We start from the raw sequence: 26,493 nt of genomic DNA, 5'->3' as shown, positions 1-26,493 counted from the left end.
CAATTATACCATAAAGGAATGTTGAGTAAGGTTAGTTTTGTTTTTAAAATCTTAATTACTGTGCCTTAACTGCAAACGACCTAGGCTTTTAATTAGTCATTTGAGTGGGTGCATTTGAGAAGTGATAAAATATATTGGTTTATAACTACCACATAATGTCAAAATGGTGTAAGATAGCAAGATTCTTTCTCACCCTATCTGGTACATCTATTTAATGGGGGAAAATAGAATAAATGAAACAAAAAATCACTTTTCATAATGCTTTTAAATATATTGCATATCAATTTACAATAATAATAAAACATAATAATGTCGTTATAAAACCATAGCCACTCGATGGGAGATTTTTTTAATTAATTACAAAAAAAAACGAACAAACAAAAAATAATAGTAAAAATCCAAATTTCGTAATAATAATTAATAGAGAATTCAAAAATAAAATCTGGCATGGATTTCTCTGTGCAAAACTCACAACAGGGGTAAAAATATTATACTTTTCACATTTTTCTTTTAAATTAATTTACTACTTATACTCTCGGTTTTATTTATTTTTAATATTTTTCCGCACAAAAAAAAGCGTCTTATCGCATCTTACAACAAAGAGAAAATGATATAAATAATTAAAAAGAGAAGAGAGGAGGAGGAGGTTGGGCAAGCTGCTATTCAGGCACGACAGACCACTTTTTTGATTAATTAATTATATTTCCATTTATCCTAAAGAAACATATCATCAACCCCAAAAATACAAAACAAATCTTTTTTTGAATTTTTTAAAACGCAATCCATGTGTTATGTAATTCGATTACATATATTTTTTGTTATTATTTTTGCTATAAATTAATTTAAAAAAAAATTACACAACCCCGGACTGACGACATTAAAAAAAATTTTCCGAATTTTATAAACATTTTTTTTGTTGATAGCTTTTTCAAAAAAAAGAAGAAACAAAAAATAAAAAAAAGGACAAAAAATAAGCAAAAAGAATAAAAATAAAGAAACAAGATTTGATGAATAATAGTAAGAAGCATAAAGTCTAAAAACGTATTAATATATATGTAATTAATATAGATACATGGTACTGTATATTTATATTTATATAGTATTTATATATTTATATTTATATATATATTTTTTGTTTTAATATATATATAAATAATAAAAAAAAATGATGAGTCAGGGTCAGGCCAGGTCGTCATCGAAGATCATTACTTTTTTTGTTAATTATTATGTACAATCACAACCACCGTGCGTGAAAAATTCTTTTCTTAAATCCATATTCATTTTTATATTATTCAAATTCAATTTTTTTCGGACAGTCTCAATTTTATTTTATTTCATTTTCGATCTTTTCTTTTCTTGGCAGGACGCAAAGATTGATTTTTAACAATCACTCTTTCATTTTAATCGTTTCAATTTTATTTTTAAATATGGATAATAATTTAATAAGTGGGAATTAAGAGGAGGACACACCGCGCGCGCTCTATCAGGTTTCAATAAATCATTAATTTAATTTTAATAATAATTACTAATAATAATTGGACAACAAAACACTTAACTAACTTTTTTTCTTAATAAAATCGGTTATTTTCTTTTTTTTTTTGTAAATCTCTCCCTTTTTTCTTTCGTTTTTTTACTACAAAAAAAGGAAAGAGGAATGAGCATGATCATCACAGTTTTTAAAAAATTATTAATTAGTAGTAGTCTCGATTTCTATTTAAAAATACTATTTAACAATGCGAAAATTAATTAATTAATAATAATTATTATTAGGCAATTTCGGGTATAACGAATTATATTAAATTTAATTGGAGTATAAGATTTAAGAAATGAGTCATAAATTCAATTTCGAAATTATTTAAATCGTTCGTTATAGGCGAAAATGATTCGTTATAACCGATATTGACTAAATATTTGACACATTTTCTTTTAAAAATTTTAAGCGCGCTTTATATTTATTTAATAAATCAAAAATAAATTTGTTTACGTATTTTATGTCGTTAAAGGGAGTTTATTAATTTTACAAGAATTCTTTTCGAAAAAAAGAACATAAGGCACATTTTTTTTGTTAATTTCTTTTTTTATAAAAGGCAAAAGGGTAAAAATTATTAATTTAATATTCTCTTAATCCTTTTTTGTAAATAAATTCGTAAAAATAACAACACACAAGAAAAAATTTTTTAATCTTCTTTTAATGAAATTATTTTTCTTTTTTTAAAGGTGTTCTCTATATTCTTAAGGCACATCTCCTAAATCCTTAACTTTTTTTTCTTTCGCATTAATTTTAGCAGCTTTCTTTTCATCTTTCTAGAAAAATATTAATTTCTCTTCGAATATCTTGTGTGTGTCTTCGTACGAAATATCACAGCCACTACAGTTGTCTTAATAATAATAAATAATTGATAAAATTTCATGATTAAAAGTCTTTGTTTAAAAAAAATCAATTTGCAAAACAATTAAGAATCATTAAAATTTTTTTTTCTTTCTATTTGTAACTTTTAAAACACCCTTTAACGACTCAAAAGTTAAAAAAAAATGATTAGCGACAAATTAAGATTGAAAATGCGCGACGAAAACTTTAAAAAAATTATTATTTACCCTAAATGAGATTATTAACTAAATAAAGTATTAACTTTCGTAAAAAAACTTTTTTTTGAAGAAAAATTGTCTTAAAGAAATCGTTACGTAACTAAAATAAATAAATAACTACGTGGTAATATAAAAATTAATCAATCACTTAATTAATTAAAAAAAAAGAAAGAAATCGGATCGAATCTTTTTTCAACTTCTTCAGTTTTTCTCTATATATGAAGGCATAATTTAGAATATATCATTTTAATTTAATTTATTTTTTTAATATGGTGTAAGTATATAGCTTTCTTAATTTTTTTTTTTATTTTTTTTGGCACAGTTTTTAATTTATTCTCTTTTCATTTCTTGCGTTTCTTTCACAAAACAAATTAATTCAAAAAATGTAGAGTGTTTATTTATAATCGATAAAGATTAAATTGAAGATTGCCAATTAGTGCTGAAATCGATTTAACAAGAATAATAATTAATCATTATTGAGCTTCCAAATACTAATATATATAGCATTGTGGTGCTTTAAACTATATATAGGGCTCCCCCAAGCCTTAAAGATTCAATTAATCACCCCAAAATATGGGGTACTTACAATTAGAGGGAGCTTGACTCAATTTTGGCCCTAATGATCACTAATCCATACTGTATAAGAAAAACTATGACATTTAGAGAAATCAAAGACCTAATAAAATGCAACAAACCTATTAGAAGAAGGGAAATCATCTTTAAGAGTTAACAAAATTAAAAAATAATCAATCATAGATTAAACACTCTATACATTTTTTCACTTAAAAGTTTTTTTGGAAGCATTATTTTTTAATAAACAACAATTAATTCATAATAATGATTATTATTACACAAAAAAAAAATAATAAACGGAAAATGTACAAGATTAGATTAAGATTTAGGTATACTTCTTTTTCTTTAATCATTTATAATTATTGGTAACTGATGATAAATGGCAAATAGTTTTTTTAATATTTTTTAATCTGTTTCTTTTTCATCGCAATCTAAGTGGTCTTTCTTTAAATTATTAAATTTATATTTACATCGTATTGAAAAAGAAAACAGGATTTATATGGTTATTCACTCACAAAGTAAGAGAAAATGTTTGCTGATTGAAAAAAAAAAATGTGATGATTTAAGAGTTTAAAAAATTAAAAGAAGGGAAAATCTATTGCACTTCTATTTCGTTTAGAATCTTTTTTTAAGACAACATCTAGTAATTAATTTTTTCTAGTTTTAATCTTTTGTAATATTTACAACTATTTAATTTTATTTAAAAATTTAAAGAGAATTTTATGTTTACAAAACAATTATTAACAATTAAAACGATTTAATTCCAACGAAATTTCCTATTATTTTCTTCTTTTTACTAGAGTTGTTTTTATGAAGAGAAACAAACGGGGTTGAAGAGAAATTTTTAACTTAATGAATTAGAATTGAGAATTTAAAAAATTGGAAAAGATTTTTTCCTATTATTTTTTATATCTACCTTTTTATTTAAATCTATTTCTTTTTCATTTTTAGTCGATATGACGGAGACTTTTTTCTAATATGACTTACGGATATGTACAAAAAATAATCATTCACTTCTTTTTTCTTAAGCACTGTGCCACTACTTCTTTCGTTTTGACCTTTTTTCTATTTTTATTTTCCTTCTTCCTATTACTTTTTATTGAATTTTCGCTTTCATTTTCTTCTCATTTTGTTTCATTTTTCATTCCTCATTTTGTTGCTTAATTATTAAGTTTAATTGGTTTTTCTTAAAACATTTTTGGACGCTACAGGTCTCTATATTTAATTGTGAATATGTGTTAATTATCCATTATCTTTTTTTTTGTTGTGGCTTTTTGAAATTTTATTCTTTTTGACGGATTAATTTTTTTATTTTTGTCGTCCCCGTTCTTTTCCCGGAACCGACCTGAAATAAATAAATAAATAACAAAAAAAGTTCAAAAATAATTCTTTTAAAATAAAACTTACAAATTGAAAGTTTGGAAAATTCCTTTTGAACTCTCTTTGAGACTTGATCAAGAAATCTTAATTAAAATCTGCAAATCACTACACAATCCCTCTACACTTCCAATATTTTCTGATCCAAACTGACAGTTCTAAAAATACCAAAAATAGTTCCGGAATCAAAAACTCAAAATAGATTGTTTTAAAAATTCAACAAAATAATTCACTTCCAACATTTTAGCGTCCACTTTGCGTTTAAAATTTTGTTTCCATTGTTTTCTAATTTCTTCAACACTTTTTTTATTAATATTTAAAGCAATTTTTTAAAAAACGATTGGACCCAAAAAAAAACAATTGATTCAAAAAATAACTAATTCAAAACACAGCTTTTCAAACTGTAGATAACAGAAAAAAAATAAGCCAAAAATTAACCAAAAAAAAATATTTTTCCCTTCAACAACTCGATAACACGCACAAGATAAATAAATTTTTAATTCTTCATCTAATCTTTTAATCCTTTTCTAATCCAAATTTCCTTTTTTAAATCTTATATACGTATATATATATATTTATATATAGAGCACTTCATTTCATTATCATTTTAACACTTTATTTTTACCATATTTTTTAAGTTTTTATTCTTCTTTCTTTATTATAACACTAACCACAAACGACGGCGGCGGAAAAGTGATTTTGTGATGTTGTAAACGTTTTGTTGTCCGATAGATGGCGGTAGTAGAAGTAGTAGTAATAGTTATTACCGGATGTTGGAGACAGTAGCGGCGGCGACGGCGTCGATGGGGGCGAAGGGCCTACGGCCGGGATCCATGGTCAGTAACGGTGGTTTCCACCTCCCGACGACTGCGCCACCTTCTGATCGTACTCCGTAACGAGCCGTTTAATATGCGACAGCTTCTCGTGGAGATACTCAAATTTCCGTTTTACTTGCTGGTGTTGTTGATCGTTTTTATTTTGCCGGTATTCCCTCAGTATCTGTCTTCTAATATCCTATTAATTAATAAAATCAATTAACGTAATTATAATCTTTTTGTGGAATTAACTTACATTGTACATAGGAGTTTTGGTATCCACTTGGTTCAGTCTCTCTTCAAGCTCAACGAAACGTCGCGACACCTTATCAACGACAGCGTGCAACTCCCTATACTCGTCGTAGCTGTTCTTAAAGTCCTGCTTGTATCTGGTTCGTTGTTCCGGATTTCGAATTGTCGTATATTCGCTATAAAACCAGTTTTGAATTATTAATATGAAGTATTAGGTATATTATAAGTATTATATATTATTTGAAATAGATTGTAATGATTATAACATCACGTTTACTGCCTGAAAGCGAAAAATATTGATTTATACAAATGAAAATGATCAATATGAAGAAATAAGTGATGCAGGAAGATAAAACTTACGCAACATAATCAGGATTTTCATTGGCAGATATCCTTTCCGATTGACTATCAGGACTAACTTGCGGAGGTTGAATTTTGGAGGTTGACGTTACTGTATTATTACTCCACGACGTCCGATCCCTCTGATCCCGATCCCTTCCATCTCGATCCCGCCTGTCGCCTCCATACCCGCTATTTCCGTTCGTCGTCACGTTCCTTTCCCCGTGATTATTACCACTATTACTATTTCCTCCATGACTTCCGCTACCAGCGCTCCCACTTCCTCCCAAAGACTGTTGTTTAACACTACTATGACTATCACAAACACGTTTTCGGTGATGGTGACTGGTACCGCCCCCGTGGTTATTACTAGCAACTACTAAATCATCATCGTCACTATTATATCCACCGCCTCCACCTCCTCCGGGTATACTACCGCTTCCGGGTCCACTTCCACTGCCGACGTTTCCACCGCCACCACTTCCGGATCGTTTTTCGCCGCTCAAAACCCCGTAACTAAGCGTAGGGGATTCCCTGCTTCTGGGGTTCATGTTGCTCGCGTCTCGAGAGTCTGTCGGCGGCCGCCGTTGGCCGTTTCCGTTTTCGACGGTACTCGAATTCCGGAATTGATTCGGCCCGCGATGGTGATTATCGGGTGTCTTTTGGTAATGGGAGATGCGGGGTTTTTTCGTTGGAAGGCCATCGTTACCGTCGAAGTAGCCGGGCCGTTTTGGGTAGCTGATGGGGAGAGGTGGTGAACCGGGATGGGTACTAGTCGGGGAATGACCACTACCGGAACTTCCACCATCACTGCTGCCCGGTGGCGTTAAGTTTTGCGGTTTCCGCCGTTTGAGTATTTGCTTTTCAGATTCAGTGTAAAATGGCCAGTCTTCTTTTACGTCATTCCAAAAAGACCTTTAATATAAAAAATTACTTGTTAACAAATTTTATTAATTTTATCATTTTTAGTTGTACTGCAGTTAGAAACAAAACGCTTTGTTCCTTTATGGTTGTGATTTTTATCTTTACATTTCTATTATTAAACAACAAAATTGAGTTTTTTTGTTGTGTATCAGGATTTTCGGGACTATAATGCATATCTTATCTTAAATTTATTAAGAGTGCATTTAATTGTTTTTAAGTAAAAAACGGATTTTAAATTAACGTCTCCTTTAAATGAACTCAAATTTAACCATTTTGTTCTCTACTAACCTGTTCAAATGGTACTCGTTGTTCTTCAAAAAGGCAATTTGTTTGAGCACCGTCGTCATCGCCATTCTCTCCCTGACACCTTCTTTCGTTAACCTATCGAACAGTTCCGGTTTTTTATAAGGCCTCAGCGCCAACAAATGTATCATCCGCTCCTTAATCGGTCGCCTCGCGATATCCGGAAGTGACGGCTTATTACTGGGAACCCTACTACTACTAACATGATTACTTCCGAATCCGTTCGACATAAACCCTCCGCCTCCTCCTCCTCCACCACCACTTCCGGTAGAATGAAGATTCGGCGGTTTTTGCAATTGATACTGCGACGAAGATTTTTGAACAAAATCTCTTACGGCCGACGATGAGGACGTTTCATTTCGAAGGGCGAGTGGTCCCACGGGACGACCTCCACTACCTCCACCGCCCCCCGGCATTTGTTTCACCTTTACCTTTCTTCCGATATCCGTTTGGTTCGGTTTGATTTCGCGCGTACATTTGTTCTTGTGGTTTTCTTCGGCGACGGTCATCCGTTTCCGGGTTGTCTCGTAGACGTCGTCGTTCGCGTGGATCCGGATCTTGTACGGTAAACATCCGAGGGCTTGAAGCGAGCCCCGGGGAAGACCGATTTGCTGAACGCACTCGAAACTACCACCGGGGCCCTCCATGTCAGCCGTCGACGACACCGAGAATTTAAAGGTTTTCCCATCGTTTTTTGAGATAGGGATGTAAAGTTGCTAAAAATAAAAAGAGACAAGATTAAATTAGTCATATTTATTGATTTAATTAAGTTTCAGCACGACTGAAATGCATCGTACTCTAAAATGAAGACTAAAATTTGAACGCAAACCGTGCTCAAAGTCACGTATTTGCAATTTAATATCTCATACACATTACACAATAATAAATATCCCTATTATAACTAAAAATGTTTACTAAGTAAATGAAAAAATAAAATTATTTTCTATTAATTAACATTCTCAGTTAATCATTATAAAATAAAACAGCTTCTATATCTAATTAAGTTTAATAATGAAGAGGAAACCAAAACTAATTAAATTAAAAACGGCACATCTTAATGTTATAATAAAAATAAAAGATAAAATATTGACTAATTTATTTAATTAGTTAATTTTATTGATTAATTTTTTTGTTATTTAGTTAAGTTAGAATTAACACATTCTCGGAGCAATATTATTACATATATAAAGTTATAATTTATGACGCGCGCAATAACCTACTTTGTGTTTTAAACGTCCTTAAGAAACATTTCTAAGAACGTTTCTCTCAACTACCGGATATAAATATATCTTTATCAAGATATCGAAAGTAAAATAGAAAACACTTCTCAATCAATAGATAATTTAATCTTATCTTTGAAGGGAAAAAATGATATTTGTTAAGAACAATTTCAAAACAATTATTAATGCTTAAGAAAGTATACGTGAAATTGATTTTTTTTAAATCCGTTGACCGCATTTCATCGTCGTCGATTCAAGTTCTTATTTTTTTTTCTCTCGACGTATTTAAACGCAACAACGAGATACAACAAGAGGGAAAAGGAAAAAGCTGGAAAGGTCAACGCGAAGGTCGCCTACGTTCTCCGGAATAATCTCGAAACGTACGACGACGGATAAACGATGAGAAAAATTTATCGCAAATACAAAAAAATTTTTTTTTTGCACTAAAAAATCACATTATGTAGATTTCATTTTATCGTAAAGAAGAATCGTTCATTCAGTAGAACGCTGATGACCAAAGAGCCAGTCAAGTGTAGGTCAGATGTTCTCAGACAATGGTATGTGGGATAAGTAACTGTATACAGACCGTGGATGTGTAATAAGGTGCGACTTTTCCTCTTTTTGACTGACTTTACTTGACCACCCAAAAAAATTTCGATTAAGATTTAATAAAAAAGACCTAATAATAATAACTTTATAAATTCAAATTATGTTGTATAATGAAACTATAGAAGTAAATAAAACGATAAGCGATTGAAATAGTAAAATGGTGATTTTTCGACGTTAGACTTCATGACGCCGTTAACATTTTGCGGCGACCGACGGTGGCCGAAGCGGTGGTAACCTTTCGGTCGAAACGTGTCGTAACCAAGTCTCGGCGTTTTGCGCAACCGGCGACAAACCGAGGCCATAATTAAAAAGGATAAAAGAAAGGAGACGTCGACGTCGAAACGAAGAGAATTTGAATGGTGGTGTGAACTCTTCAAATCATTCCTCAATTTTATATCGTGCCTTTCATTCAAAAGGCTGTAATATTTTTAAATTAACAATATAACATTTGATGTGGGTTCAGTATTCATCATATGAATGCCACTCAGTTATAACATAGAGACATAGATAACCATTTGGAAAATGTTTAGGGTGGTTGAAGAACACTTTTGATATTGAGTACCGTATAGTACATCTAAATGATTTGAAGAACCTTATGCAAAAGTGTTCAAAGGGTGGTGGTAGGTTTCAGAAGCTGTATAGAGTGCGAATACCTAGGCAGCAACAAAACCTTGAGTATCGAATTCTGATACTGATTTGAGTCAGTTCTCGGAATAGAATCAGCTCGGCCAATAAATCCTACTTTTACGACTTTGTGATACGTTACTGTCGAGAAGTAAAATAAACGAGCAAAATCATAAAGTGATACTGCCATAAACTTGCAAAAATAAGAGATTCGTAGAAATATAACATAATTATTAATAATAAATATTCAAAAGGAATTCCACACAATTTCGGTGAGATTGATTAGAACACCTGAAAACTCCTTACAATGACAAAAATAAAAGCTTATATCCTGTTTTTTTTTAATATACATTTTGAAAGTTACTTTCGATCAGATGAACTTTTTTTTTGGAATGTTGTTCAAATCGAAAGTAAATGTTTAATGTGTCATATAAAACCAGACTAAAAGATTTCCTAGAAAGGTTTTAAATTCTTCGTAAAAAATTTAAATAGTCACGATAATGACTTTTAAAAATAGTCGTTCATAATCACTTACATGTTTTACAAAAACACTTTCAAAAATACGAATGTCTGTATTTATGCAAAAAAGATAATGGCAAAAATGACTTAATAAATTTTCTTTTTAATATCATCGACACGTAAATTTAATGTAAAATTGATTGGCTTATCGTGACTCGAATTACGGACGTCACACATGGCACACGTTACACAATTTCATATCAAAACAAATATCGCGCAACGTTCTAGGACTTTCACAGTAAAAGGAAATTAATTGTTCGTTTCTAAGAAAAATCAAGTTGGAAAAATCAAGAAAAAGAATAGGCATAATTGTAATAAAAAAACTATTCTGAGATTTTATTTATCGTTCGTAGAACAACTTAATAATTCATTTTAGTTTTCTTCGCGATAAATCAGCAAAAAAAAAAATTGCGAGAATTGAAATTTGCTGCAATAATAATATGTAATGTAACACAATCGACCTTTCTCTTCTTCATCTTCTCGTTCTTGGCGTGTCTCTTGAATGGAAGAAACAGGTTTCACTTTCATTTTAAAAAGTTTGCATCAAAGTTTTTGTAATGTATTCAAAAAAATTTTACTTAAACTACCAAATCTAGTTCTTGGCAAGTACCATATCAAGACTTCAAAACTATTTTGGAACAATTCCAAAAAAAATTATCAATTCCATTCTATCTTAAGTAAGTTAGAAACAGGATGTTATAAATTACACATAAAATCTGCCAAAAAAAAAAACTTTAACTCCATTAACTTTAAAATGTTTATTTTTTATATTAAAGACTTGCTAAGTTCTTGACCCACAATTTTGGAATGATAAACCCACATTTACGCCATAAAAGAGAACTTCTAGGAATAATTTGTATGGCTCTTGAAATTTTAAAATGTTCGAAACGTAAAACCATCGGCATTTTGTAATCGCTTTGAGTGCGATTGGTATGGTTCATGAGTCATCTGTTGAGAGTTGAATTTGATTAGAGAAAGTACGGTTGGGAAATAAGTACCACAACGTTCCGGGATTCAGACCAGAACATGCAGATGAAAACCGATGGCAAAAAATAAAAGAAAATAAATAATAATCTTCGATGATCGGTCTGCCGGTTTATTATTGAGTTATTCATTCGCTTCTCACCTGTCGTCACAATTTGGCACAAAAGCACCGCTTAACCAAGCTTAAAACGGTATACAACGATTGGCATAAATTCTTTTTTATTTTATTTTAAACGACGTCAGATTTTTTATACGTGTTAATAACATATCAATGAGATTTATTTATTATTTTTCAATTAAATTGCTTAAAAATATTGATATTAAAAGTTATTTATGTTTTTATGAATGTAAAGTGGTCAAGGATTAAATGAAATTGAGGTGAAATTGTTTACCGATTTTTTTTATTTTAAGATAGAACAATAAATAAATAAAAGAAACTCATTAGAAGCAATTCGAAGCAAAAGCTATTCGGAGTCATTTAAGATGTTTGGCACCTATTCAAAGCAATTGGGAACTTTAAAAGCGTGATGTATTCTTTGCAGCTGAGAGCTTGTAATAATGAAAAGTATTGAGAACAATTGTTAGCCATTCGGAGTCACTAAGAGTTATTGGAAGCAATTATTTATTGTATTTTCACAAAAAAAATCGAAGTAAAGTCAAAATTTGTCGCTTTTATTTGTAACGTATTAACAAAACAGTAGCAAGCAGTAGGTAATACATTGCGAGCGAGTTGTTGATTTGGCAACGTTGTCCAAGATTGCGCAAACGCCCCCCATTACGTAAAAACGGCGTCTCGTATTAATTAAAAGTGTGCCGCCGTGCACACTAACTCTCACTTTTCACAAATGCATGAAACGTTACAGTTTCGTCCTTTCATCGCGCGTCCGTCACGTCAATCCACAAATAGAACCGCATCATCTCTTTTATGGTTTCAATTCGACCACTTCCACTCCACCCAGAAAGATTGTTCTAAACCTTAACCCATCCCCACACAAAATTTCGTAGATTACATTCTTAATTTGCTCAAATCAGATCAAGGTCTGCTGAATATTACTGACAAGGTTGTTACCAACTATGAATAATATTTGTTTATTTACATTAAGAAAAATTGAATCGAAATTAAATTTAATAAAAAAAAATTGTTTATTAAATTTCTAAAAGGTTTCAAAACAAGGTTTGAGCAAGAGAAACAAAAATAAACTCATTGGTGAATAATGCGTTAACAAACCGGGGTTTTCCCTTTGTATTTAATTCCTTATTTGAGCTGCTTTATGACCGAGGGAATCCCGAGGTTCGATTTTTCTTGATAACGAGAGTCGACGCCTACCCAACATCGTCTCCTTCTTCAAGGTTGCTGTTGGAGTTCGCGGTGGACGCGCAATGCAGACTAGAACGTGTGTATCAAGGATAATGATCACGTGATATGAGCGAGTAATGTTATCGCGAGACGTCGCGGTATTTCCACAGAATCTGTGCAGAACTTGAAAATTTAAAGTACGAGTCGAATTCGAACGTTGTATAAAAAAAAATCCTAATCTACAGACAAACAAAATTTTGATTATTGAAAAAATATCACAGGTATTGGTAGTGGTGGCATAAATATTGATCAACCACTAGCTTTATTTCTGAGAAATCAGAAAGGTTCCAAAATTATACTAATAATTACGACAAGATTCTGATCAAAAAAAACTCGCCTATTCCAAAGAAATCCTAAAGATAGCAGATCTCCTCAGAAATGTTGACATTGGTGATGACACAAATGATGACTTACGACGTGAATGTATAACAGTTTAAATTAAGATTAAAAAGTCTGGAAGATTTTAATTTGTAGCGCTCTTGAAGATGACTATATAGTCGAAACATGTAAAGCGAATTTTTATTAATAAACCAATAGAAAGTACAAAATTTCAGTTATTAAAAAACTGTTTATTAAACTTTGTTTAGATTATAAAGACACTGTGAAGAAGGTAGACGGAGATATGAAAACGAGTAGAAACAAAGAGACAAAAAATGACAATTGGATGCCAAGAGAACCTAAAAGGGGATAGTGACTCATACAAAGTGGAGTACGCCAAACAAAGAAATACAACTTTTTACATGAACTTGAGTACCCTAAACATTTTTAACCATTATATTACACAGGGGGTTATTATACAATGAATAAGGTGCAGTGTTTATAAAAAAAAGCAAAGCAGAATCCTTGAATTTGCTGCATGCGAAACAGGAAATTATACCGTTTCGTAGTAAATAGATCGTATTAACCCCTTTTTGTGTCGCCAACACCATGCATAATTCAGGGGAAACGGAGAACAACCAAGTAAAACTTCAAGTAAAGGATATGTAACGTGTTCAAAAGTTGGCATTAATTATTATATGGGTGGCTAAAGATTTTTTTGTTATTTCTTGGATAACTTTATCAAAGTATTTCTTAAAATTTTTATTTTCATATGTATTGTCTAGTATATTTTAGGCATTAGAAGAAAAATAACTTACCCCTTGATCACCTAGGAACTGTATTGTTGGACAAGCCGTATGTTCATTCTGAAAATAAAAATTAAATGTAAACACAACGAAAATAGTTGTTAGTATGCTAAATCCGCAGGTTCACAAGATTTAGCATCATTACGAATAATATTCCCAAGATTATCACTAACACTAAAGCCGTCAAGTCTATTTAATGTCGTATCACGATGATTAGAGGGAATCTTATTACGCTATTACAACAAATAAGCAATATAAGAAAAAAATTGTTTACATCTTTATGACCTAATTATAGACCACCTAATGTTAAACAGCCCTCGCATTGTTATTACACATATCAACGCACGTTATGACTAATTTACAAAACATCTAAAACGTTTGCGTGACGATTTTAACGAGAATCTCTACTCAGTTTGGCATTGAGCCATTTTTTTTTCATCGAGTAGATTCATTAAACGTGAACTTTAACTTGAAAATTGGCTAATAATACATGATTATCATCGTAATAAAAAATGTTTGGTTAAACACAAATCGTTCCAATAAATCGATTAAGTTACAATTTAACGTTATGTTTAATGAACTGAAAATTTTCTATGCGCATATCAACAATATTATTGTTCAATAATCTTTCAAGAAAATAAATATGTAATTAATTAAAAATTATTAAAGATGATAAGAATGTAATTGATCAAAATAATAATGATAATGTAGTTATTTATATAAAATTGTTACAAACCATCCAGATAAACAAGGAAAAATACGGTAAAAATTATTTCAATAGACGAGTCTGTTCAAGTTGAAAGTTAAGTTTCAAGCACGTGGATTATTTTTAACGGGAAATCATACACGATCCCGTAATGATTAATTAACCTTCGAATCGTTTGCGTGCGACAATAAAAAAAGGAATTAATCGTGATGTTAGAAAAAGAAATCTCCAAAACCAATTTGTTTTTAATAAAATTAAAGGCGATAAAATCGTACGATGAAACATTTTGCACAGTCTGTTCCATTAGCCTCTCTTATTAATCTTATTAACCGTTTAAAGGTTACGTTCACGCGATTTCTTTTAATACTCGATGACCTCTTATTCAATTTTATCTAAAACTATAAGATATTAACATAATCATCTTAGATTATAATAATTTTAGAGTAAAAAAGTTAAAGAATTCTTTAATAAGTAATTATGAGTTCGTCTTTTCTTATTTAGTCGTGGAAAAATACGAGAAATAACGTTCACATACACACACATCAACCGTATTATATAGGAGGAGTGCGTCAAAATGGTGAGAATCAGGTATTTAGGTCGAAACCGAATCAAACGAAATGGGCAGGAAGCGCCGCCGACCAAATCTCGTCTCGTTTCTTGGTTCGAGGCGATTGCCGATAATCAACAGTTCAAATAACGAACGACTCAACACCGAATTATCCTAAAAGATAGAAAGTTTTTTATTGTATTAGAAGAAAATGTGGCCTAATAAAACTTTTTTATTGTATTTGGTTCGTTTCAGCGATTTCTGTACAATTAGATTAAATGGTTATTAATTAATTGTTCCTGTTTCTAAATAAAAACAGAACTAAGGAGACTAAGGAGGCTAAAAATAGAAAACGTTGTTTTGATAAAAATAATTAAAGCGTTTATCTGGATCAATGTTTTCAGTGGAAACTTTACTATATGCTGTTCCATTTAACTAAAAAAGTGGTTCGTTGTAAACAGAAGGTGCTGACTTCAAGCTGAATGATTATGTATTTTGGTTTCCAAATGTCCTTTCTAATGAAGCTTTGTATCTTCTACAAATTAATGGTGAAATTTTGTTTGGAAACTCATTGCTTCATTTATTGCAATCTGGGGAATGTTTGTAACAATAAACCCTGTTGATAACAATTTTAAAACATTTGATGGGTTATCACAACCATAATTTATGGCAGTTTACTCTGTAACTGAAACTTAGGAAGTGGACATTAATGAATTTATAACCAGTGTGCCCCTGAAGAAGCTAAATTTAGACAGCTCATAATACCATGGAAAAATGCCAACGATCTTTTTTGGAATTGTCTGTTAACCCAAGTTGAAGAAAAAAGAGGCTTAAAAAGAGAAGAAACAAAATTTACAAAACTTTTGTTTAGCCTTACTGCGTCTTGAATACAATGAAGAGAGATATCAAGGACGATATAAGAAGATATCGGATATTACGATTCAGCTTTAATTTTAATTTAAAATCAATTAAATATCTTTGATATATACTGTTTTAACATTAACGCATACAGTTAATTGGTTCAATTTGCAAACGAGTTACTTACGATACGGAACACACATTACATGAATAATTGCATGTTAACCATTTGCAAATGAGAATCAGTTGTTGAAACACCCCTCTGGGCGTAAACTAAGACTGTTTTATTTCTACCGTTAATTTTCGAAACTAGGTCAATGATGAAATAAAAATTAATAAAATGATATTGAAATAATTTGATTAACATTTTTCGTTGTAGTAATGAAAGGTCGTGTTTGTTTTAATCATTCTTTTTGGTCGTTGTTGACTAAATTTATGTTCAAACGATAAAAAAATAACCGTAGAAAGTTCGTCGAATAGTCGCGAACGAAACGCAACTAACTGTATTAAGAATTCCGAACATTCCGCCGTTAGCAGAGATCCAGCGGTGGTTTTAGTAGCAGCCGCAGCCAGTGAAAGTTTTAACGTACATTTCGCGACTGTCATCGTTATTTAACGAATTATGTTAACAATTCGATGTCGCGTCGTGGTTGCATCAGAATAAGTTTTGGAAAAAAATATCGGATTTCAAGTAAAAACGAATTTAAAAATAGATAGATTAGGTTCCATTAAGTTTTTCTTTCATTTTGTATTTATAATATAAAATAAAATAAGTTTATATAATTTTTCTCAACGAAATCTCTTTTTGTTAAAAGTGGTTCCAAGAAATACTTATTAATTGGCGTTTATGGAAAAGTGTGTCACAACAAAAATTAAACTTTCCCGAAAATTAGTCATCTTTTTTTAAATATTATTTTAACTTTCAACAATTTTTGGCAATATTATTATACACATTATAATCATCAAACAATTATTTATCGTTTAATTATTTTTTAAGACTTGCTGATATTGGCAATAATTTGTCACCTGAAGATGGCGCGATACGATGAAACCGGTTAAGTTTGTAGTGCACATAAAGAGGACATTTTTGTGAAAATCTCTATTTATCGAAAAAGACAATATTCCTAGCAAACACTGTTGCTAAGCCACCAACTACTCCTAATAAAAACAATTGAATCAGCCGTGCAATATTTCGTTTGTGAATGAATCAGCAAATTCTAAAGGAACAATGTAATTTGGATTTGCAATAAATGCTTTTCCACAAAGGTTGAGACTTGGTATTTTGGAGTAATATATATTTAAATAATAATAAAAAAAATTAACAATTAAAACCGTTTAAAAACAAGATTGTAACGTAAGTTCGTTACCATTTACGGTTATATAAGATGAACTTTTAATTTTATCATTTTCATTGTATAATAATTGATTATTTGTCGATTGGTTCCATGTTTGCAACACAATTTCAAAATCACTATGTTGCAATTGACCTTTTCACCAGAAAAATGTTTTCTACCCTTTAACGTTCTCCTAAATATATCATTTACTTAATGCACTGTTTGAAATAGATTCCGTATCTAATGGTTAATAACACAACATTGATTAAATAACAATCCCAAAGTACAATTATACAGAAAGTTGTATCGACCCAAAGTAATTATTTATTATGTAAAATCAAATCGAGAAATGTATCATTAATTTAGATTGTTAGTTTCATCTTAAATCCTAATGTTATTACGAAAAATTTCAATCTCCCAAAAGCGCCAATCTACAAATACAATCACTTTTTATAATCGACTTTACGCGATTATACGAAAAGTAATTAACTTTATCTAGTCTCATTAATGAGGCCGTTTTAAACCAAACCAAAAAAAAAAGCAGAATTAATTAGCAAAATTTAAATTAATTTTTAATAAAAGATAAAATAAAAACATTTAAAACCGATTACAATGTATCAAACAAAGTGCATACATTTCGCAAAAACGTCGTTTTAATGGCAAAACAAAACGATAAACCCCCATATACACACATTTCCTTGACATTTACCAACAAAACCGACATAAAACTATACCAAGGTGAAACGAGGTTCGCTCTGTTGCAATTTTTGGACAATACAAGGAAATAAAGACAACTCATCCATTAAAATATTTTTTTTACGCTTCGCTTATTACAACAAACGTTTCGATAAAAATTAATAGCTTTCTAATATCAATTTAAAATAAATCGGTCGAAAAAAAGAATTAAACGTGGAGAATTTTAGAGAGCATCCAAAAGTAGAAAAGGAAGTGAAAGTAAAACGGCACGAGACAACGTCTGCCTACGTAAAATCTACCACTACTTACTTCACCTATCTAATATCTATATCTACTTGTTGTTCGCTACCGTTTTGTTATTGGAGGTTGCAAATAAGTACTCGATATTCGAGTCATTGGACTCTGTTTTTAAAAACGCGAGAAGAAAGGAGAATTGAGAAAAATGGAGACGGCGAGGAGGCGAGGTTAAAAGAGAGGCGTCGTGGTTCGCTGATCAAATTTCGTTCACTTTCACATTTTCACACTTAAAAAATCGTTTAGAATTTAAATAAGCAAAATAACAAGGTCTTTTTTTTATTATGCTTTTTAATGTCAAAAAAATTAATTTATTTATCATTAATTTACGTTACGAAAAGTTTTTGGGACAAATTTTGGAGCATTATCGATTGACTTAATAAAGAAGGTATTACACATTTTCCACTTCAGTACAGTACTACTACGAAACAGATCACAGGGAAGACTACCAAAAGGATGGCAAGAATGTTGGACCTTATCTTCCGGGGAGGACGTGTTACAAGCCTAGATATCCATATTATAAAGAAGAAAAAGAAGATAATTCGACGTCATACAGCAACTCGTCAAGTGGTAACATAGGACGTTAATTTCTGTATCTTCAGTGATTGCAGTTACTTGGCATGTTTATTTCCATTGTTAGCATTGTCATAACTCGATATAATAAGTATATTAGGGATCATATCCTTTACCCTGATTTCTATCATTTATCACCAACCAACTCTCATAGCGTAAACACTTTTTGCACACAAATGCCGATTCTGGTTACATCACTAAGTCATCGCTCTTTCTTATCAACCAACCACAAGCACGATAAGATAATGTGTAGTTCATTAAGCATGTATTATTTAGAAATATCATATCCTTTTCATAACTCATTTTAATAGTTTCAATGTTAGAACTCACTTAGTTTATCGCAATAATGAATCTAAACTTTTCAGGATATCTCCTTAGCTTTTTATATAAATGCGAAAACTCCTCTGTTTAGTGCCAATTCTTGTTAATGTAATGGACTCTTGAATTACCTCGAATTGTTTTTGGCTCAAGCTGGGCCAGTTAAAATAATTTTAACATACTACTTTATAAACAAAAATAGGATAAATGAGTTAGTATCGACGCTCTACTATAATACCGACTTTTGAAGAATTTTGCCAAATGATTTTGAAGTTTCGAAGTATGCAACATAAGAAGTAATGAGTATCATAAATAATATCAATAACACGTTGATTCAAATAGTTCATAATGTTAATGCTAAAGGAACTTTCTTTTCAAACAAACATTCGCACATAAACATTAGGCACAGTCATGTGCTAACAATACTCAGCATCAGCTTGAAATTTTATAAACATAGTTTTACGCTTTCGACCTTGCCGGCATTTGCGCGAACTTGTAAGGTGAAATTCAAGTTGGTGTTAATCCAATAATTGAAAAAAAAATGTATTTAAAATAATACTAAAAAATGATTATCACACAACAAATTGTCTTGTGTTAAAAACATTGTTCAATTAACGAATTATCAACAAGTTTTATTCTTTAAACATCACTTAAGCACTGTTTGGCGAAGTTTTTAAGTTTATCGTAAACACGCAAAGCCTCAGGATAAAGCAATCAATTAAAAGGAAAAAAAGTGAAACAAAAAAAATGTTAAAGAATACTAATAAAATAAAACATTCCACGTTTATACACACATTTAGATTATTAGAAGCCAAGGTTAAGGTCAAATGCGAAACAACACAACAGTTAATAAACATACATACATAGTTAATAAATTGAACAAATATTTTCTTTGTATGCTCAATAACTTCTTAATCTAAACGATTTTTAGACTTGTAATGTTTTAAATGAAAGTTAAAATATAAGAATAGATAATATCGTAAAAGTAGTAAAACCATTAAAATCGAAATTGGAAGTTATTGCTATTGGAACGATATATTCATTTGAATACCAACAGCTGTGTCTTATATAAGAAGTAAATATTGATTTATAGCTTTGAGAATGTTAAGTGTATGTTGTAGTTTATTGTTTCATATATTAAATTAAATATAAAGAGTTAAACTTTAATTGTGGGTATTAATTTATATAGAGCAGGTTATAAAATGTTTGTTGTAGAAATTCTTGTAATAAAATTTCTAAGACATAAGAGTAAAAAAGAAATTTTACTGGAAATGGTCTAAGAAACAATAAAGATACATTTCATTTCTACGAACACTTCCTGTTTTGAGGTAATAGAAAACCGCTTATAGTCTCGTATACTTATCCAGTTTAATGTTTTACTAAATCTAATGTTTCTCTTCTATTACAAATTTAACTTAAAAGATTGAATTAAAAACTAAAAGCATTCACCTTTTCCTTATCATTGCAGTTAAAATTAATCTCAAACGATAAATATAAGCCTAGTCACTCCTATCAACAATTTTTTTTAATCAAAACGCAAAAAATAATTACATTTAATAATTAATTTCCATTCGTTTTAGTTTTCGTTACAAAATTACACAATTTAATAACCACTTTGTTTATATCGCATGTTTAATAACAAAAAATGAAATAAAAGTAGATCAAAACAAAAACAATTATGTTACAATACAAAACAATTTATATTTAAAAAGAGACTATCGATTTAATTGATCTCTTTTTCGATATTTTGATTAAACGACTGAATTATCTCAAGGTAAATCTTTTATTTATTTCAACAACGTATCTCGGCTTCAATTTTACAATTCAATAAACCCCCCACAACATTTAAATTTCAAGGATTCTAAGGAAAAAATAGTTTTTCAAAAAAATCTCAATTTTAAATCGATTTTTTGTTGAATATCAAACACTAACTTGAGTATTTAAGATAACCCCGTTGTTTGGACTAAGATTTGTTTTAATACTTTTTTAATTTTATTAAGATAATTCAAAATTGAATCAAAAACTACTTTTAAAGTACTAAACTGCGCATGTTTCATTATTAACCAATTTGCAAGGTAAACAAAGTTTTTAAAACAACCTCAAAAAGAAGTTGTTATTCGTTGTTATTGCGTAGTTGTTAAATACGAAATTTCTATCTGCAAATCAAGGTCAGTAATCAGATTAACATGAGATTTATTAAATTCTTTCGAAAAAAAGTATTTCCCAATATTCAATTTAGTAAACTGTTATAACTTAATAATTAATGGCGTATTTAGTATAATATTTTAAATATTTAAAATAGTCAGGGGAAATTCACTCTACAAATTCTAATTTTGAGCGTGAATCACCTGTTTAAGGATTCCTTTAGCAGTTATAATTAGAAACCCGCAAATTATTGACATGCAAAAAATTTGTTATGAATCGATTTTGTAATAATTATTGAAATAAATGTTACTCAATAATAAAGATGATGTCTTTAACGTAATTTAACGTATTTTTGTTTAATAATAATAGTAATAATGTATTATTATTATTAGTTAATTTAACTTAAAGCACTATCACAATTATTATCAATCGAAGATAACACGAAACGTGCATGAATTGCGTTATTAAAAGATATGTTACAAACATTTCCAATGAAGTTTATGATCATAAACTAACTCAGTAATTATTACATCACATTATCAAAAACCAATCTTGTAACAAACAATAACAAAAATAGAGAAATTTGATTTAGACTTAAAATTTATCTTATCTCAAATTATGGAAAACATTTTCCTTTTTTGAAACAATTTTAAAATAAATTATTATCATCGTCATAAATTTTTTACATCTTAATATTTTTTTATTTTATATCTAGTGGTGAGAAGATTAACTATTTGAGCTTAGCGACATCTAGTAGTGAATAGGTAAACTATACACAAATCAGAACGACATATAATATAACAGCTTTAACGATATTTAATAAATGATACACAATATTGTTAAACGTTGTAAATTTTTGGTTTGAGTACGCAGAAAATAAAGCGCCACCTTGCGAAATCTATTATTACCAAAAGAAACGAAATTACAGGGTTTTATGTGAAATAAAACCTGTTAATAACGACAGCTACGTCATTGTATGTCAAGGGGTTAACACATATTGGATGAATGCCCAATTTAACAGATAAAAAGATGTTACTAGAAATCAGACTCAACCCAACTTCATCAAAAACTTTAAAAATTTGACAATGACAGATATTACAAAATGTATCTTTACAATATTTATTCACAAGTTAAATTGACCTGCGTAAGACCTGTCATGACTTACGCTGTGAAAACAAGGGCTAAAAACTCTACAACAAAAAGAATCATTAGCACAGTAGAGATGAGGACCCTATGATCCATAGCAGGGTACACCCTGAGGGACCATAAGAGAAGCGAAGATATCAGAGAACTCTGTGCCACCAGACGTCGCGTAATTTTATCATTTTCTTTGAATATCCGTACATCCAGCAGGATTTATAAAAAGTAAGGTTAAGTTAGAATTTGTAACCTACAATACAGTTATTTTGAAACAAAATACTTTCTCTAAACTTTTCCATAATCTTCCAACCTAAAAATTAACCTAAATCAAAGTTGTTTAATCAATGAATCCCAATTAATTAAGACTGATTCTTTAATAATGTCATTTCTGTCAAATTCGAAATGTCATATTTGACATTTTAAACTGTCACTTTTAAGCTTTATCACTAAAATAATTAAGATTTAATAATAAATTTGATCTTAAAAAGCTCTCAAAACGATAAAACTGTTTTAAACAAAAATGATTGAATTTTGAGGTTAAAACGATGACTATTTGTACCCAACACGATTTTTTTAGGTTAGCTTTGGATAAAATTTAAAAGAATTTAATTTTGAGGTTATGTTGTTTCTTGAAATTTGAAGCAAATAATTTTGACAATAAAACCTTTTACTTACCTTAAATACTAAATAATAAAAATTAATTTAAAATATGACGTAAAAAAATCCTTGTCAATCAAAAACTAACCTAAAAATTGACCCAAATCATCAAACTTCATAAATGTAAGGTTAGATTTAACTTAAAATGCAAATCGTTTTCTTGGCCATTTAAAAACTATATAAATATAAATCCTGAATTATATAGTTGGGGAATTTACAGAGTTTTAGTTATAACCCAACATTTCGGATCGAGACCTACCTATAATAGAGATTGAGGTTATATTTAATGTCCGAAAAAAAAAACGAGAATTACTCACTTAATTTCTACCAAGTTTTCTTTAGATTACAAAAATCTTTTAAAACAACGTTAAACGTGTTGGATTTTATTTTATTTTTTGAAAGCAAATACTATCACTTTCCAACAACGAGAATAGTCCCCGATTCACGCCATGTAAGGTATGGCTCTGTTTAAATGTTACAAAACGACATGGATAAAGTCAAAATTGAGACGTTCGTCAATCGATTGAACTTATTTTTAATAAACGCCGATTAGATTCCGTTCACTAAAAACCGTTTTAAATAATTAATTTAAAATCGTTTTCAATATGTTGACGTGGCCGCGAGGTTATTTCAACGAATTTAAACACTTTTCCACAAGGAAAAACGTAATTTAACAACGACGCAATGTAGTAAACACTTTCACGAAGAAAATCACGCAAAAAAATTTAAAGAAAATTAAACAATAATAGGTTAATAAGTCAATTGAAATATGGCGACTTATCTTTTAGGAGAACGGATCGCGTAGCCTATGGATTTTCGCGCACATCACTTTATTACTTATATCGAAGGAAAATTTTCCACTTACCTTATGTTGTATGTGTTCCCTAACAGCACCGAAAGCCGAATCCGTTAATTTCATAAATATTAAAGTGTTATTTTCACCAAAATTTTCCTTCGTCGACAAACCATACTGAACACCTGGACAGAGGGTAGCCATTTCTATCCGCTCTGTCGAACTCCGCTAGCAGCTGACAACTGAAGTAACGTCCTTGTAACGTCTGTATTCATTACAACACAAAAATGTCTCAATTAATTCATTCGTCTCACAAATTCATCCCAAAATATAATTTTGTTACGTTTGATGATGAATTTGAGCCGAATTTATTTTTTTTATCTTATAAAATTACTATTTTAGTATCACTTTTGATTTAACCACCACGTTTGTGAGTACACTCCTACAGGTGGCGCTTCAATTTTGACAACTAATCTGTAAACAATTTTTTAATTTTCTTCATTTCTTTATAAATTTTAAATTTTCTTGCAGAATTATATTGAAAAAACCTTTTTTAATTGTTCCAAACGAATAAATTGTTTTGATAAACCAAAATATACACAAAATTATTTCCCAACAGGTTGTGTTATTTGGGTTGTCTCACCAAAAAAGATTTACATTTAAATTAGAAACAATTAATAATTTTGATACAACATTAATATTTCTTTATTTGTGATAACTACAAATAGTACCAACGCATTTCCTGCTTCACAATATAATTTATACTTTCAAATAATAATCAATAGAACCCTACTAATAATCTGACAAATGTCAAAAATTAATGATGACATTTAAAAACATAGGTTATGTTTCCAACATAAATAAATAATCATTAAATTGATATCAATTTATAGCGAAAAATGACGGAGGAGGTTAATAAATTAAATAACATCAAATCAAAAGTAAATACACCCAAAATATTGACTATATTTTAATTTTTTTAGTTAACAGCCGAAGACGTAAAAGATTTGGGTAACAAAGCAGTTAAAAATGGACAATTTGCCGAAGCTGTTTTGCATTATTCCCAAGCAATTAAAATGCAAGGCGACAATCCAATTTATTACAGCAATAGGTCATTTGCTTTTTTAAAAATGCAACAATATTATCATGCATTACAAGATGCGAAAGAAGCCATCAAATTAAATCCTATTGGAGCTAAAGTATGCTGTTGATAAAAACGCGAGTTAAAATAAAATTATTTAACATTTTAAGGGTTATTTTCGGAAAGGTGAAGTTGAATTTGCTACGGAACATTTTACTGAAGCTATTTTAAGTTATGAACATGCTTTGCAATTTCAACCGAACGATGATCTTATTTTGGGTTGTATTCATAAAGCTCGGAGACAATATCATCACGACACAAAAGTGAATGAACAGATTCCTTGGTTAGGAAGTGGAATCGGAATTGTTTTAGGAGTTTCTCTAGTCATTTTAGATTATTTATACACTGTTAAACCAACGGTAACTATTTAGTTAATTACTTTGTTTTAATTATAAAACAATTTTTAAAATAGCATCCACTTGTAATGGCTTTAGTGACTATAATCATCTCAATATTGGGTTATGCTGTGGGTAAATGTTATAGACATTACATAATGAATCAAAGAAATATGCTGTTACAACCTCCAGATGATTTGTGTAAGTTTTTTTTTTGATTTTTAAATGTTGATAAAATATTTTCTTCTTAAGTGGGAATGGATGATGATGTTAAAGATGAAGTTAAAAATAAAACAAAATCGAAATTTACAAAATCCCAGGCGAGGCAACGATACAAAAAGGGTAAATTGTGATTCAAAAATAACATTCCATTTTATTCTTAAATATCAATAGATAAGTGTAATACACATTTTATCATGAATAAATAAATAATTGTTTTTGATTTTAATTTTGAAAGTGTTGCACTTTCTTAAGCCCTTTGTTATCACTTTGGGTCTACATCATATTCCTTATTAAATTAGTCTTGGCATACAGTCACAACCATTTCTGTCATCTTTAAAAACGTAAGGACTGATAACTTCCCTGATAGCATCCCAGTTATTTGTACTTTGTGGGTTTCTGTCCACTCAAGACAATGAGATCTTATAACTATCTGAACTGGCTGTATGCGTGCTATCGCGTGAGAGGTGGAAGATTGAAGGAAAAGAAATGATAGTAACATTCATGACATGGCTCATCAATCACAAAGAAAATTCTTTTTTTTATTTTTTATACTATAAAATACCTGACATGTGTACTCCACCATTGATGACGTCATCATGATCCTGCTTGCTTTGGAGTGGAGCACTTTTGCGGATGATTTCTTGTCTTACAAAGTGTCAACTTTCAGTGGGACATCCTGATTCGAAGCCCTTCCTCTTCGCAGTTGTTCCTGCGCAAAATGAAACGAAAGTGTACAAGATCCAGCTTCAACCTACAGGTGTATATCTTTATATCTACAGACCTCACTTGCTCGAGAAACGAAGTATGACTACCTGTGTTAAACAGGTCTTTTAAATAAACACCTATTTTGACTAATTTTGACCTAATTTTTCCTTGGGTGTTGTTTATTGTCATCGCAAATGTAAGTGAAATGGGAAATAGAAATCTGGTCATCAGCCAGTAACGTAAAATATTTTACTTGCACTGTAGGTTTCGGAATTTCAGTTGGTGTATTCAATATTTTCATCTTCATACTGTTGCAAAGCTTTCTTTTGCTGTCTAAATGCCTCTGGTAGCTTAACAAGAAAGGGTTTCAAAACTAGACGTAAAAAATTGATGAGTGAAATTGAGGTGAGGAGAGAATAGTTA

The 26,493-nt window shown here is 30.1% G+C and overlaps 2 protein-coding genes across 3 annotated transcripts; one reads left to right on the top strand and one right to left on the bottom strand.

Annotated features, from left to right (window-relative positions):
• Positions 1 to 246: 246 nt before the first annotated feature.
• Positions 247 to 23,906, bottom strand: LOC111428442 (Suppressor of Triplolethal). Of its 2 annotated transcripts, XM_071199310.1 has the most exons (8): positions 23,740 to 23,904; positions 13,619 to 13,666; positions 7,155 to 7,885; positions 5,964 to 6,857; positions 5,608 to 5,779; positions 5,304 to 5,550; positions 4,567 to 4,694; positions 247 to 4,504 (listed from the first exon to the last, which is right to left on the bottom strand). In XM_071199310.1, exons 1-6 carry the CDS (start codon positions 23,869 to 23,871, stop codon positions 5,374 to 5,376), a joined length of 2,154 nt encoding a protein of 717 aa, XP_071055411.1. In that variant the 5' UTR covers positions 23,872 to 23,904; the 3' UTR covers positions 247 to 4,504; positions 4,567 to 4,694; positions 5,304 to 5,373. The 2 variants fall into 2 exon arrangements, with proteins under 2 accessions (XP_071055411.1, XP_022919717.2); XM_023063949.2 differs by having other exon boundaries at positions 4,567 to 5,550; positions 23,740 to 23,906.
• A 561-nt stretch (positions 23,907 to 24,467) lies between these two features.
• On the top strand, positions 24,468 to 25,591 carry LOC111428243 (integrator complex subunit 3). The gene is made up of 5 exons (XM_023063683.2): positions 24,468 to 24,578; positions 24,651 to 24,866; positions 24,919 to 25,167; positions 25,221 to 25,344; positions 25,396 to 25,591. Exons 1-5 carry the CDS (start codon positions 24,567 to 24,569, stop codon positions 25,494 to 25,496), a joined length of 702 nt encoding a protein of 233 aa, XP_022919451.2. The 5' UTR covers positions 24,468 to 24,566; the 3' UTR covers positions 25,497 to 25,591.
• Positions 25,592 to 26,493: the final 902 nt, after the last annotated feature.

Source organism: Onthophagus taurus, chromosome 10, assembly GCF_036711975.1.
Source record: "Onthophagus taurus isolate NC chromosome 10, IU_Otau_3.0, whole genome shotgun sequence".
Taxonomy (NCBI): Eukaryota; Metazoa; Arthropoda; class Insecta; order Coleoptera; family Scarabaeidae; genus Onthophagus; species Onthophagus taurus.
The sequence above is the reverse complement of the archived record's forward strand: the minus strand, read 5'-3'. Positions and strand labels throughout refer to the sequence as shown.

What these genes read in the sequence shown, in the direction of transcription:
- LOC111428442 (XM_023063949.2), bottom strand. Translation starts at nt 23,871, where the DNA reads ATGGCTACCCTCTGTCCAGGTGTTCAGTATGGTTTGTCGACGAAGGAA. An exon ending in GAAAATCCTGATTATGTTGC is followed by an intron (nt 5,780 to 5,963) that starts GTAAGTTTTATC and finishes CTGGTTTTATAG; the next exon opens with CGAATATACGACAATTCGAA. An exon ending in CCAAAACTCCTATGTACAAT is followed by an intron (nt 5,551 to 5,607) that starts GTAAGTTAATTC and finishes ATTAATTAATAG; the next exon opens with GATATTAGAAGACAGATACT.
- LOC111428243 (XM_023063683.2), top strand. An exon ending in TAAATCCTATTGGAGCTAAA is followed by an intron (nt 24,867 to 24,918) that starts GTATGCTGTTGA and finishes TAACATTTTAAG; the next exon opens with GGTTATTTTCGGAAAGGTGA. An exon ending in TATACACTGTTAAACCAACG is followed by an intron (nt 25,168 to 25,220) that starts GTAACTATTTAG and finishes TTTTTAAAATAG; the next exon opens with CATCCACTTGTAATGGCTTT.